This window comes from Phocoena phocoena, chromosome 11 (assembly GCF_963924675.1).
Source record: "Phocoena phocoena chromosome 11, mPhoPho1.1, whole genome shotgun sequence".
Classification (NCBI taxonomy): Eukaryota; Metazoa; Chordata; class Mammalia; order Artiodactyla; family Phocoenidae; genus Phocoena; species Phocoena phocoena.
This window is the reverse complement of record NC_089229.1, coordinates 94,611,819-94,625,576: the sequence shown is the minus strand read 5'-3', so window position 1 is coordinate 94,625,576 and position 13,758 is coordinate 94,611,819. Positions and strand designations below refer to the sequence as shown.

The 13,758-nt window shown below is 41.8% G+C and overlaps 1 protein-coding gene across 1 annotated transcript; it reads left to right on the top strand.

Annotated features, from left to right (window-relative positions):
* The first annotated feature begins 1,049 nt into the window (after positions 1-1,049).
* CLEC2D (C-type lectin domain family 2 member D) lies at positions 1,050-13,445 on the top strand. Its single transcript, XM_065888217.1, has 5 exons — positions 1,050-1,128; positions 7,790-7,909; positions 10,510-10,685; positions 11,259-11,365; positions 13,301-13,445. The coding sequence occupies exons 1-5, from the start codon at positions 1,050-1,052 to the stop codon at positions 13,443-13,445; spliced, it is 627 nt and encodes a 208-aa protein (XP_065744289.1).
* The last annotated feature ends 313 nt before the right edge of the window (positions 13,446-13,758 follow it).

Genomic DNA, 13,758 nt, shown 5'->3' with positions numbered 1-13,758 from the left:
GAAGCAAGATATTTATGAGTACTCCTAAAAGGCCCCATAAATGATGAGGTTTCCAGTCTGCCTGGTCTGAACAGGCACTATTCCCATCTGGATGGGAACACTGGATACTGCTTCCTCTAGTCATTTCATATGTTTTTTCCCCTCCATCCTCATACACAAGTGCTGATCAGTACACTGCTGAATACCCAAGGGGAACACTCCGTACATCGCCAGAATCCTCTGTCTGTGTATCTCTTTCTTTTCTGATAACTCTATCTGCATAGCCCTTGTCTCTGAGCTTCCCCTCTTCACCTCAGGGAATCTCTTGGCATTTCTCTGGTTTTCCCTTGCTTAAATCACACATACAAAACTATCTCTGGGCAGTAGCTGGGGCAATTGCAGGACTCACCCAATTTGTTTTCAGAAGATCACTGCCCTTCATTGATTGATGCCCAGTGATTGAAAAGGACTTTTTTTTTCACACATTTTCTTTTTTTTCTTTTTAGTTGATTCAGGCAAGAAAGTAAGTCTGGTCCCTGTTATTCCATTTTGACAGGGAACAGAAGTCTGTGGAGTTGATCTTTTTTTTTTTTTTAATTAATTAATTTATTTATTTATTTTTGGCTGTGTTGGGTCTTCGTTTTTGTGCGAGGGCTTTCCCTAGTTGCGGTGAGCGGGGGTCACTTCATCGCGGTGCGCGGGCCTCTCTTGTTGTGGGGTATAGGCTCCAGACGCGCAGGCTCAGTAATTGTGGCTCATGGGTCTAGTTGCTCTGTGGAATGTGGGATCTTCCCAGACCAGGGCTCGAACCTGTGTCCCCTGCATTGGCAGGCAGATTCTCAACCCCTGCTCCACTAGAGAAGCTCCAATCTTTTTAAGTTAAAAGCACTTTGCATTTTAAAATTCTAAAGGACTTGTCAACTTCATTTATTTCCTTTACAGCCCACTTACTGGGCAGGAGATTTGCTTCTCTTTTAGCTGATTGCTCAGATTCAAACTGTTTCACCTCCCAGTTCCTGCTTTTGCAACTACTTCGAGACAGTGCCAAGTGCTCCCGTTGAAGCAGAAACATGACTGTGGAGGAAGCTTCTTCGAAAATCTTACAGACAGAACCTACCTCCAGAGAAAGCATGGAGGAGGGACGATCTGGTAAGGTAAAATCCATAAGCTTTGACAAAACAAAACAGCTTTTATTCCACTGACCACTGACAGCAGGATAGAAATTGCACTGCAGGAGTATAATTCTTCACAGTTAACCTCCATAGAAGGAGAGATGTTTTGAGGGACTAGAGGTGGGTGAGAGGACAAGTGTGTAATTGTTGTGTTGGTGATTGTGTTACTGTTTACGTTACTTAAATATTTCTGCACAGTGAATTAGGTTACAGGAGGTTAAGAGAAAAATGTTCTCTGGGTTTATTTTATTAGTCCTTGCTGGCAACCTGCACCCTGGCAAGTCACATTATGGTATTTAAATAACAGATCATTATATCCCAGAGTCATGGCAAACAGACAACAATGGTTTTGTTTTTTTAATTTTTATTTTTAATATATCTTTATTGGAGTATAACTGCTTTACAATGTTGTGTTAGTTTCTGTTGTACAACAAAGTGAATCAGTTATAAGTATACGAATATCCCCATATCCCCTCCCTCTTGAGCTTTTCTCCCATCCTCCCTATCCCACCCCTTTGTTTATTTATTTTTGAGGTTTGTTTTTTTTTGGGTATATCTAACAATTTTGAAATACATATACTAATAAATGTTGCCAGTGCCTACTGTATAGACAGGGGACTCAGCTCAATATTAGGTAACAACCTAAATGGGAAAATAATTTGAAAAAGAATAGATACATGTATATGTAAAAAAAAAAAATTAACCATGACACCTATTCTGTAGTCTGATTGAATCTAGTAATCATATACTTGGAATTTGTTATTTGTTAGAGACTGGGCTACAGAGACAAATTATATTTAGACCCTGATTTCAGGGTTTCAACATCTCAAGGACAGCCAAATTAGTTACTACAATTTGATGTGATTAGTGCTACAATATATTTAATGAAACCTAGGGAGTTGGAGATGGCTTCACTTCTGAAGTGACTTTTGACCTGATGTCACATTTTCTAGAAGAAATAGGATTAAAACTCACAATTTTAAAAGAAATATTGGGGCTTCCCTGGTGGCGCAGTGGTTGAGAGCCCGCCTGCCGATGCAGGGGACACGGGTTCATGCCCCGGTCCGGGAAGATCCCACATGCCGCGGAGCGGCTGGGCCCCTGAGCCATGGCCGCTGAGCCTGCGTGTCCGGAGCCTGTGCTCCGCAATGGGAGAGGCCACAACAGTGAGAGGCCCGCGTACCGCAAAAAAAAAAAAAAGAAAAGAAATATTTATTGCAGTATGGTTGCTTTACAGTGTTGTCTTCGTTTCTGCAGTGCAGCAACGTGAATCAGTTATATGTATATCCCCTCTTTCTTAGTTTTCCTTCCCAGTTAGTCCAGCACAGAGCACTGAGTAGGGTTCCCTGTGGTACACAGTAGGTTCTCATTAGTTATCTATTTTATATATAGTAGTGTGTATATGTCAATCCCAATCTCCCAATTCATGCCACTCCTCCCTTCCCCCCTTGGCATCCGTAAGTTTGTTCTCTACATCTGTGTCTCTATTTCTGCTTTGCAAATAAGTTCATCTGTACCATTTTTCCAGATTCCACATATAAGTGATATTATACGATACTTGTTTTTCTCTTTCTGACTTACTTCACTCTGTATAACAGTCTCTAGGTCTATCCATGTCTCTGCAAGTGGCGCTATTTCGTTCCTTTTTATGGCTGAGTAATATTCCATTGTATATTTGTAACACATCTTCTTTATCCATTCCTCTGTTGATGGACATTTAGGTTGCTTCCATGTCCTGGCTATTGTAAATAGTGCTGCAATGAGGGCTTCCCTGGTGGCGCAGTGGTTAAGAGTCCGCCTGCCAATGCAGGGGACACGGGTTCGAGCCCTGGTCCGGAAGATCCCACATGCCGCGGAGCCACTAAGCCCGTGCGCCACAACTACTGAGCCTGCGCTCTAGAGCCCGCGAGCCACAACTACTGAGTCCACGTGCCACAACTACTGAAGCCCACGTGCCTAGAGCCCGTGCTCTGCAACAGGAGAAGCCACTGCAATGAGAAGGCTGCACACCACAGTGACGAGTAGCCCCCACTCGCCGCAACTAGAGAAAGCCTGTGCACAGCAGCAAAGACCCAGTGCAGCCAAAAGTTAATAAATAAATATTTAAAAAAAAAAAAATAGTGCTGCAATGAACATTAGGGTACATGTATCTTTTTGAATTATGGTTTTCTCCAGGTATATGCCCAGGAGTGGGATTGTAGTTCTGTTTTTAGTTTTTTGAGGAGCTTCCATACTGTTCTCCATAGTCGCTGTACCAGTTTACATACTCACCAACAGTGTAGGAAGGTTTCCTTTTCTTCACATCTTCTCCAGCATTTATTGTTTGTAGATTTTTTGATGATGGTCATTCTGACTGGTGTGAGGTGATACCTCATCGTAGTTTTGATTTGCATTTCTCTAATAATTAGTGATGTTGAACATCTTTTCATGTGTTTGTTGGCCATCTGTGTGTCTTCTTTGGAGAAATAAAAGTCATAATTTTTTGTTCAAAAAGTAATTCTAACTAAGTACAAAAGTATATTTTCTTTCCCTTGGGTACAAAAGTGCCCCACAAAATTTCCTTTTGGAATCAAGGGTAAATCTGATATTCAGTGATATCATTAAATATTTCAGCTAAAATCTATTGAGGCTCATTTGTGTGTCCAAATGATTTTCTCTTTGCTTCCCCCTTTGTCTCTCTCCCTCTTTATGTCTCTCTCCCTCTGTCTCACAGGCTCTGGTGTACTTTTGTGTTTTCTCTCTCTCTCTCTCTCTCTTCCTCTCTCTCTTTCTCTCTTTCATATTCATTCCCTGGCCCTTTGATTATGGTGGATCTTCAGCTAGCCTTATGTCATCCTATTTAGAGTACCTTACCAAAGTAGTTTATAAAATGTGCCTTACCAGAAATTTTCAGGAGTGATCATAAAAATGATATGAGCATCTTTTAAACATAACCATTTTAGTTAAAGAGTTTTGATTTAATGAGAACATCAGAGAATTAAAACAACATAGTGATTAGTAAAAGCATTTGTTGAAATATAGTATCTAAGTGTTTAATTTTGTTATTTATCAACATCCATGCATTAAAAAAAAAATTATAACCTCCTTCCCCTCTCCCCAGTTGATGTTAGCTGAGAATTAATTTCTTACTGTTCTCTAAGGAGACTTTTGTTTAATAAAACCATGAATAATTATTGACTCAAAAAAAAAGTCCCTGCAGAAACTGGGACTATTGGTATATAGATCCTTTGTCATTTAAAAACCAATGTGGGTGTTTGAGGGTGGGAGTTGGAAGCTAAACCCAACTGCCAGCAAACCCTTTAGCATTTGTAGTTTATAGCAAATTTGATGAGAAAGAAAAAGAACATAGCTCATGCATGCTTGTATTTCAGTCCAGCAGAAAGAATACCTTTTACTGAACCTCTATTTTCTGCTAAAAACAAACATTTCCTTCTTTCTTCTTCCCTTCCCCCCTCCCTGAATTTTATTTTTTATCAACAGGATGTTGTGGTTCCTGAAACACAGGGTTCATGCTTAATGAAAAAGAAAGTTCTTAACGTTAATGTTTTTCTAGCTAAGTCAAGTGCTTACATAACTGAAACTATTTGACCAGTGCAAATGTGAAACCTATTTTTTTGAAATTTAAACTGTTCCTGTAAGTTAACTAAGTTTTCTAGAACATGCAAATAAAAGTTAAAACCAGTAGACCAGTAATATGGTTCATTTCTCTGTTCTTCTGTGAGATAATTTCTGACACCATTTTTCAAACTAGAAATTTGAAGGTTGTTGTGTTCAGAGTGTAATATAAGAGGCATATGAATTTAGAGGGAGACAAAAAGAGGACACATCAGAGGAGTGTTAGGAAGGAAGAAATTTTCCTCTGCTCTTCTGGCTCGTTTAAGAATTAAATTGACATGAGATAAATAACAGGAGAAAATCAAACAAAAGTTTAATAACATGTATACATGGGAGAGACACAGGAAAATGAGTAACAGACTAAAATGGCCAAAAACTTCACCTTAAATACTGTCTCCAGCTAATGACAAAAGATGTTGGGGGTAGTGGTTTGGGACTTCAAAGGGGAGGAAGGTCATTGACAAGGATATGGAAAAGCAAATGTTTGGTGAATAAATGTTTGCTGGGCCACACAGAGACAAGGGACACAAGAGTAGACTCTGATCTTTAGGGCATTTCCAGTTTCTCTCATCACACTCACCTCCTAATCTTTGCAGATATCTCTGGTGATAGCTCTATTCCAGGAACAGGCCTTCTATCTAAATTGTTTTAGGCAGTTAGGGGGATGGTTAAAGATTCTTCCTGAGTCTTTTGGGCCATGATGGTTTTCAGCTTGAAATAATCCACATGCCAAAGAGACATTTTGGGGTGGCAAATTTTATTCCCCTACAGAAAAGGAGAAGAGAAGTATTAATAAGTAAGCAAGAAAGAGAAATGGAACATGAAACAAGGGAGGGTGTTAGGAGCTAGATATAGGGAAATAAAGGAGAAGAAAAAGGGGGGACTTTTAGAAGATTAGTAAGGGGGCAAATAGGAGATTTATTGGAGAGGTGTAAGGGGAGATGTACGTCTTACTCTTCTAACAATGAAAAAAATTATGGAAGTCATAACATACTGAGTTTCTAAGACAATTTTTCTTTAATGTAGAACCAGAAAGAATGAAGGCCGAGATCTTCTTATGGAGGCAAAATCCAAATGTCATTGTATACTGTTTAAACAAGCCAATGTGATATTGTTTTCCCCTGCCTAGCATTTAAACTGAGGCTCCCTATCATTCTGGAGGATATACGTGAAATGTAGTGGTTAAAAGAAAGTCAGCAGGAACTTTTTCAAAGTATAGTTGACATTCAGTAAAATTTACTCTTTTGGGTTACATTTCTATGAGTTTCGACAAATACATATAATCATGTAACCACGTCACAATCAAGATATAGAACAGTTCCACACCGCCCACGCCCATGCCCTTTGTAAACATTTCTTTCCCGTTCCCTCACCCTTTGGCAACCACTGATCTGTTTTCGGTTCTTACACTCTTGCTTTAGAAGAATGTCTACGGAGCCTGTTTTTCACTTGGCATAATGCATTTAAATTCATCCATATTGTACTGTGTATCAATAGCGTGGACTTAGTAAAGAGAGACATTATTCACAAGGACTCTTGCAATAGGAAAAGTGCTCTAAAAAGGTTCTCATGTTATAAATAGGGCAAGAAGGGGAACAGAACACCTGTGGGGAAAGAGAGCATGAGTGTGAAGAGCAGGTGTCATTTCCAGAGTTAATACTTCTCACTTGTGTCCCAGGGACACGTGGTCATGAGCACACATGAGCTATTATGCATCTCAGTGCTTTCTTTAGTGCTTGTTTGCATTTTCAGGCAAGCCAGAGTTCGGGGGTCTCTGGGGAGGAGAGGGCCTCGCTAAAATTTATCAAGCCAAAGCAAAATAAGAAATGAAGAATTTTGAACATGTTACCGAGTGCCAGCTCGCTTAGCTCGCCTCACGACAGGCCAATGAATCAGAGAGGAGATGTTGAGGCAGGGAATGCAACTGTACTCGGAAAGCTGGCAGACCGAGAAGATGGCAGACTAGTGTCTCCAGTAAACCATCTTGTCAGGTCTGGATGCCAGTTTCTTTTATAGAATCAGAGGTGGTGAGGAAGTAAAGTAAAGGGGCCATCAGTCTTGCAAAACATATCCTGGAATGACTAGCCTCGGTGAGGGGATGGTTAATTTCTTCTTTCTTGCAGCCATTCGCAGGTGGGCAGTGTCAGATTGTCTCCCTGTGAGCCCAACCAAGGCACTTTAGTATAACATTCAGGCAGAGGGGCAGGGTTCCCTGAGGCAAACCCTTATGTATGATTATAATAAGAAAAGCAACAAAAAGCAAAGGTTAAAATCAAAGAAACAGATTGAACATGGAGTCTGATTTAGCTTTTCCCTATTACAATTCCCCACTGTCAATTTCCATTCCACAGTCTTGTGGGATAAGGGGCGGTGACCACTCTTAGCTACTTCCTGCCCTGTAGGGATGATGAGGGGTGATCGTGGAATGGAATTGATCAGCATTGGGCAGGGAATAATTCTTAGAAGTTTTAGTAAATAGTACAATTCTCAGTTATTCAGACCTGACACTGTCCTGTTCAGTAGAACACGACTAAACAAGTACATTGATCCACGCTTCTCCAGCTGTAAGGAAATTGCAGTCTCAACACTTACCCTTTTTTTTTTTTTTTTTGCCGTACGCGGGCCTCTCACTGCCGTGACCTCTCCTGTTTCCGGACGCGCAGGCTCAGCGGCCATGGCTCACGGGCCCAGCCGCTCCGCGGCATGTGGGATCTTCCCGACCCGGGGCACGAACCCGTGTCCCCTGCATCGGCAGACGGACTCTAAACCGCTGCGCCACCAGAGACGCCCTGATTCTTATTCTCTCATTAGCTCTTCTTTCAATAACTGGAAGATTCTTTAGGGGAAAACAAACTCAGTTTCTTGGGCCGTGGTTCTCATCTGTGGACCTGGACCTTTTGTGAAGGGGGTTGGCAATAGGGGAGTTGAGGTACAGCTGACTGTACAGGTTGGTTCTGTGATAAATTTAAGTTTTTCTTCCTAATACCTTCATGAGATTGAGATTATGACATTTGTATTTATAGGTAAAGACCTCCAAAGAAAATGCCTACCAATTACATCTCCTCTAAACCCGCTTAAGTGTTGCATCATCATTATTATGGTCCTGGTTACAATTGTGATGGTACTTTCCACTTTTTTGTCAGGTAAGTTACCTGTTCTCCAAACTTTACAATGTTCTTCACACATTCATGTTGTCGATAAATACTTACTGAGCTCCATTATGTGCCAGGCACTGTGTGAAGTGCTTGAGGTATATCAGTGAACAAAACACACAAAAAAATCCCTGCTCCCGGGGAACTCATATTGTAGCAGGAAGACACAGATACTATAATATAGGGGTAACAGTTTGAGGAATACAAGGGGCCAGGGTAAGCCTCCTTGAAAGGATGACTTTTCAGCAAACTTTTGAAGGTGATGAAGGAGCCATGTAGCTCTATGGGGAAAGCATTCCAGGTGGCAGGAACAAGCAGAATCAAAGGAGGAATCTCCTTGGTATGTTGGAGGAAAAGCAAGGAGGCTTCTTCAGCTAAAGCAAAATGAGAATGAGGGAGAGTAATGGGCTGGGGGTCAGGGAGATAATAGCCTTATGAGTCAGTTAAAAATTTCAGCTTTGGGCTTCCCTGGTGGCGCAGTGGTTGAGAGTCCGCCTGCTGATACAGGGGACACGGGTTCGTGCCCCGTTCCTGGAAGATCCCACATGCCGCGGAGCGGCTGGGCCCGTGAGCCATGGCCACTGAGCCTGCGCGTCGGGAGCCTGTGCTCCGCAACGGGAGACGCCACAACAGTGAGAGGCCCGCGTACCGCAAAAAAAAAAAAAAAAAAAAAAGACTTCAGCTTTTATTTTGAGTGTAGTGGGAAGGATGAGGAGGAGGGAAATTGTAGGAGAGGAATGCCATGATCAGCATTTCACTGTAGAATAATCATTTTGACAGCTACTTTGAGAAAAGATTGTTAGAAGTAAAAGTAGACTCAGGAACACCTATTAGGGAAAACTTGTAGAGATCCAGGCCAGAGAGGAACGTGGCTTGGCCCTGATGGTAAAAGTGGAGGTGGGACTAGGTGTCAGAATCTATCTACTTTGAAAGTTGAGTCAACAGTATTTCCTATCAGATTGGATAAGGGAGGAAAAAGTGAGGTTATGGAACAAAAACATCTATTCTTCCCATAGCCTACACTCTGAAATCTTGCTGGTTTCAGAGCATCTAACATGGGCCCAAATATTTTTATATATATTTAGCAGAAATATGTATAAAACAAAAAATGACATAGGAAACCCTACGTTGTATTTTTGGTACTAAAATCGATATTTGAACTGTGTTATGTTTTGTCTACTAGAAGGTTTTTTTTTGTTTTTTGTTTTTGGGGTTTTTGTGTGTGTGTGTGGTACGCGGGCCTCTCACTGTTGTGGCCTCTCCCGTTGCAGAGCACAGGCTCCGGACGCGCAGGCTCAGCAGCCACGGCTCATGGGCCCAGCCGCTCCGCGGCATGTGGGATCTTCCCAGACCGGGGCACGAACCCGCGTCCCCTGCATCGGCAGGTGGACTCCCAACCACTGCGCCACCAGGGAAGCCCTACTAGAAGGTTTTATACCCCCTAAGAAATGTACCATAGTAAAATCTAGGAAAGGCAAGGAGTTTGCCTTTCTTTTGTCAAGAGTAAGAAGGACTGATACTAAGGAAGATGTGGGAAAGGGGATCTGTATGATACTAGGAAAGAGTACTACAGAAATTAAATGCTACAGAAATTGATTTCCTTAAAGCCATTAGTGTCCGTGTACCCCTGGGAAGTCAGATACATAGATACTCTGCTTGAAGTCAGGTGGACTGGTGACTTTTGTGCCTGGGATAAGACTGTTAGTGATGACTTAGGAAGGCAACAATTGAATGTACGTATTTCAAGACTGACCTCAGGGGTAAAAGATCACCATATAAAAAATATATATTTATTCACGTATTAGTTTCTGTAGACCATTCTGTTGCAAGGCAAATCCTCAATATAATAAAAATCATTTAGGAAAAACCAGCTACTGCTAGCTTGCACTCAGCAAGTGATCATGGATCTCAATAGTATGTTCTCCCAGAAACCAAAAAAAGAAAAGTGATCTCAGAAAGGCCTGCTGTTCTGACAAGCAGTGAAATGCAATCCTATTTCCACATATTGAGTAGCAGTTGGTATTTTATAAATGGCTACGGCTGGTAGCATTCTAAGAGGCATTAGAAATATTAGCTGGTAGCGCATTACAGCTCAGCAATTCTGCACATAACCAAGAGTTGTGTAGCGTCCACAGAGAGTGTTTGTTACGTAGCCAGGCACTTAAGAATATGTTTCTGGAAGCAAAATAAGATGATGATAAGGGAAATTATGTAATGAGTGGTGCCAAAATACATATAAAGGAAAACTATTCACTGGGAAAAACACACGCATTTGGGCATGGAAGACATTTTTAACAATTTGTCTACCTATAGAAAGTAGCTCCTGTTCAGATTTTAAGAAAAACAAAATGCTACTAGCAGAGGCCATAAAAGTACAAGAGTCTAGTTGATATTTGGCCATGTTTTTCTTCAAATCCCTCATTTTGGAATTAGGTTATACTGTACCTACACATACACATGTATATATATATATGTGCGTATATATACATATGTAAAAAAAAAGACTGACCTCAGGATGGTAAGTGGAAAAATAGATTAAAGGGATGAGAAAATGTATTTGTTATGATTCACTGTGTCTGTCCAACTTTTAGTGAGAAACACGAAGCCGGTCTCATATGTTCTGTATGTTACCTGCCCAAAAGGATGGATTGGATTTGGAAATAAGTGTTTTTATTTTTCTGAAGACACAAGGAATTGGACATCCAGCCAGACATTCTGTACCTCATTAGAAGCTGTTCTTGGTCAGTTTGAAACCGAGGAGGAGCTGGTAAGAAATATTTTTGGATCAGGTTCTTTGTTGAATACTTAGCACCCTGAGAAAGATATAGGTTGCATAGGGTGAAAGCTGAAAGATAAGGAAGGACCCCATTCCAGGTAGACTTGGGGGCATGGGATGCATATTAGTGCCTAATATTTGTTTGGGGTATATTCTCTGCCTGGAACCCTGTGAGACGATTCAGATACATTCTCTCATGTAATCCTCATAGTTAACCTTCAATTAGATGTGTTATTCCCATTGTACAAAGAAATACGGTAATCATGTAATTTATCATCCAAATTGGGACATTTTGGGAAGTGAAAGTGAGAATATTACTATTATGCTGGAACCACAGGCATAACCTGGGACTTTCCCATATTGGGATGTATGGTCACTTTAATGTAATTTAGGATTAGAGATATTTGAGTGACTTAAGCTGAGAAGCAGGGACTAGTCTCCCTCCAGAGTCTAAGCTTTTCAATTATACCAGGCTGCCACCCAAAGAGAGAAGGCTGGAGGGAAGAGAGACTCAAGAGTAATATGAAAGAGACACGTGTTTTTACTTTCTGTGTTTTATAACAGAACTTCCTGAAAAGATATAAAGGCCCTTCTGACCATTGGATTGGCCTTAGAAGAGAATCATCACATCATGTCTGGAAATGGACGGACAGCACTGAATATAATGCCTCGTACGTTCTTATTCTTCTTTTCCTTCTACTGTGTTTACATGTGGTTATGTGTGTGAGTTGTGTTTATGGGAAAATAAATTTAATAGCATGGAAGGCTTACTGCTCTATAAGGCACAAAATAGAAATCCTTTGTGTGCTCTTCCACTTATTAGCTGTGCCTTTGGAAAAACTTAATTGTGATTTCAATTGAAATCTTAGCATAATGATGACATTTGACATAGTTTTTCCACTTTCATCCACTGACTTAAACTGTGCTGTGAATCCCTATTTAGAATGTAGGGAGAACAGCTGATGCACAGCAGGGGTCCTACAATCCTAAAAGGCCACTGAAGCATTGATATCCACAGACCCTCAGTCCTCTCTCCCAGCGGCTGCGTCCATTCACAAAAGGGAGGTCGTCAGGGAACCGGTGGGAATCCCCCCTAAATTATCTCTGGAAGGAACTTAGGAGCATACCTTGGATTGTGAACACTGCAGTGGGGGTATTTTGAATTTAACCATTACATTGGAGCAGATAAAATATAAGGGCCCTATCACTTCCATCAAACACAGCTAAGCCGTTTTAAGAATTTACTTTTTTTTTTTTTTTTTTTTTTTTTTTTGCGGTATGCGGGCCTCTCACTGTTGTGGCCTCTCCCATTGCGGAGCACAGGCTCCGGACGCGCAGGCTCAGTGGCCATGGCGCATGGGCCCAGCAGCTCCGCGGCATGTGGGATCTTCCCGGACCGGGACACGAACCAGTGTCCCCTGCATCGGCAGGCGGACTCTCAACCACTGCGCCACCAGGGAAGCCCAAGAATTTACTATTAAGTAAATAGTTTTATTTTCACACTTATATGAAACAGGTCAGGAGAACACTGAAAATAATCTTCACTGAAGGCCACTGACAATGGAAGTAATCAATAAACAATCAAGAATAAGAATAGAAAAGAGTTTTATTTGAGCCAAGCCGAGGAGTAGCCCGGAAGCCTGCTTCACAGATTACTCTGAGAAACTGCTCCAGAGAAGCAGCGTTTCCAGCAGAGTTTTATATTTTATATTTAATATCTTGTCAGAACAGAGAACATTCAACAAGTCAGGGTTACATTTCTTCAAGGTTTCAAACTAAAAAAAAAAAAAGGACCAGCTTGTACACAGCCGGCCAGTATGACCTTGGCCCCTGGGAAGGGAGTCTTATCATTGAATGAGGACCAGCATTGGTGTCCCAAGAAGAGGGGCATTTAATCTTTATTTTTTTATTTTTTTGCGGTACGCGGGCCTCTCACTGTTGTGGCCTCTCCCGTTGCGGAGGACAGGCTCCGGGCGCACAGGCTCAGCGGCCCTGGCTCACGGGCCCAGCCGCTCTGCGGCATGTGGGATCTTCCCGGACCAGGGCACGAACCCGTGTCCCCTGCATCGGCAGGCGGACTCTAAACCACTGCGCCACCAGGGAAGCCCCTAATTTTTATTTTTAACATGGTCATTCTTTACTTCTGGTCAACGTGCCCTCTTCTTTAATAATTAAAGCGGATGTACAAATGTATGTTTGATAGGCCACATTTTAGATAGCATGAAATTCAAGTTAACTCACGTATAAGCCAGAATGACTTCCCTGTATCTCAAAATGTGATAATTTCTTTTATCACCGCTGATGGCAGCAGTTCACTTGGCTACAACAGCAAGCACTAGTTAAATACCTGATAAACAACATAACTGGATTTGGTATGGATGATGATAATCTTCTGATATTCAAGCAGGGACTTTGAGAATAGAAAAGGAACGAAATACAGACGTGGTATATATTTACGAAGAAGCCATATGAATGACAGATTTTCACTTTTCTCTTGTTCACATGAAAAAATACCTGGAGTAGGGGTGCTGAAGAATACAGAGGAGGAATGAATGTAGATGTCTGTCCAACCTATGCTTTTTTAACATTTTTGTGTTTGGTTTTAGGTTTGTTATCAAAGGGGTTGGGGAATGTGCCTACCTGAATGACATTGGACTTAGTAGCGCCAGGAGCTACACAGATAGAAACTGGATTTGCATCAAGGCAAATAATAATGTCACCATGGAGTTAAACACTTTAAGGATTTTTTAGGGAATTTCACGCACCATCTCCAAGAGATGCATTATAAATTGTTATATACAGTTGCTGCTGTATTTCTTGGCCTGTCAAAAATATTAACAGGGGCTTCCCTGGTGGCGCAGTGGTTGAGAATCCGCCTGCCAATGCAGGGGACACGGGTTCGAGCCCTGGTCTGGGAAGATCCCACATGCCACGGAGCAACTGGGCCCGTGAGCCACAACTACTGAGCCTGCGCGTCTGGAGCCTGTGCTCCGCAACAAGAGAGGCCACGATAGTGAGAGGCCCGCGCACCGCGATGAAGAGTGGCCCCCGCTCGCCGCAACTA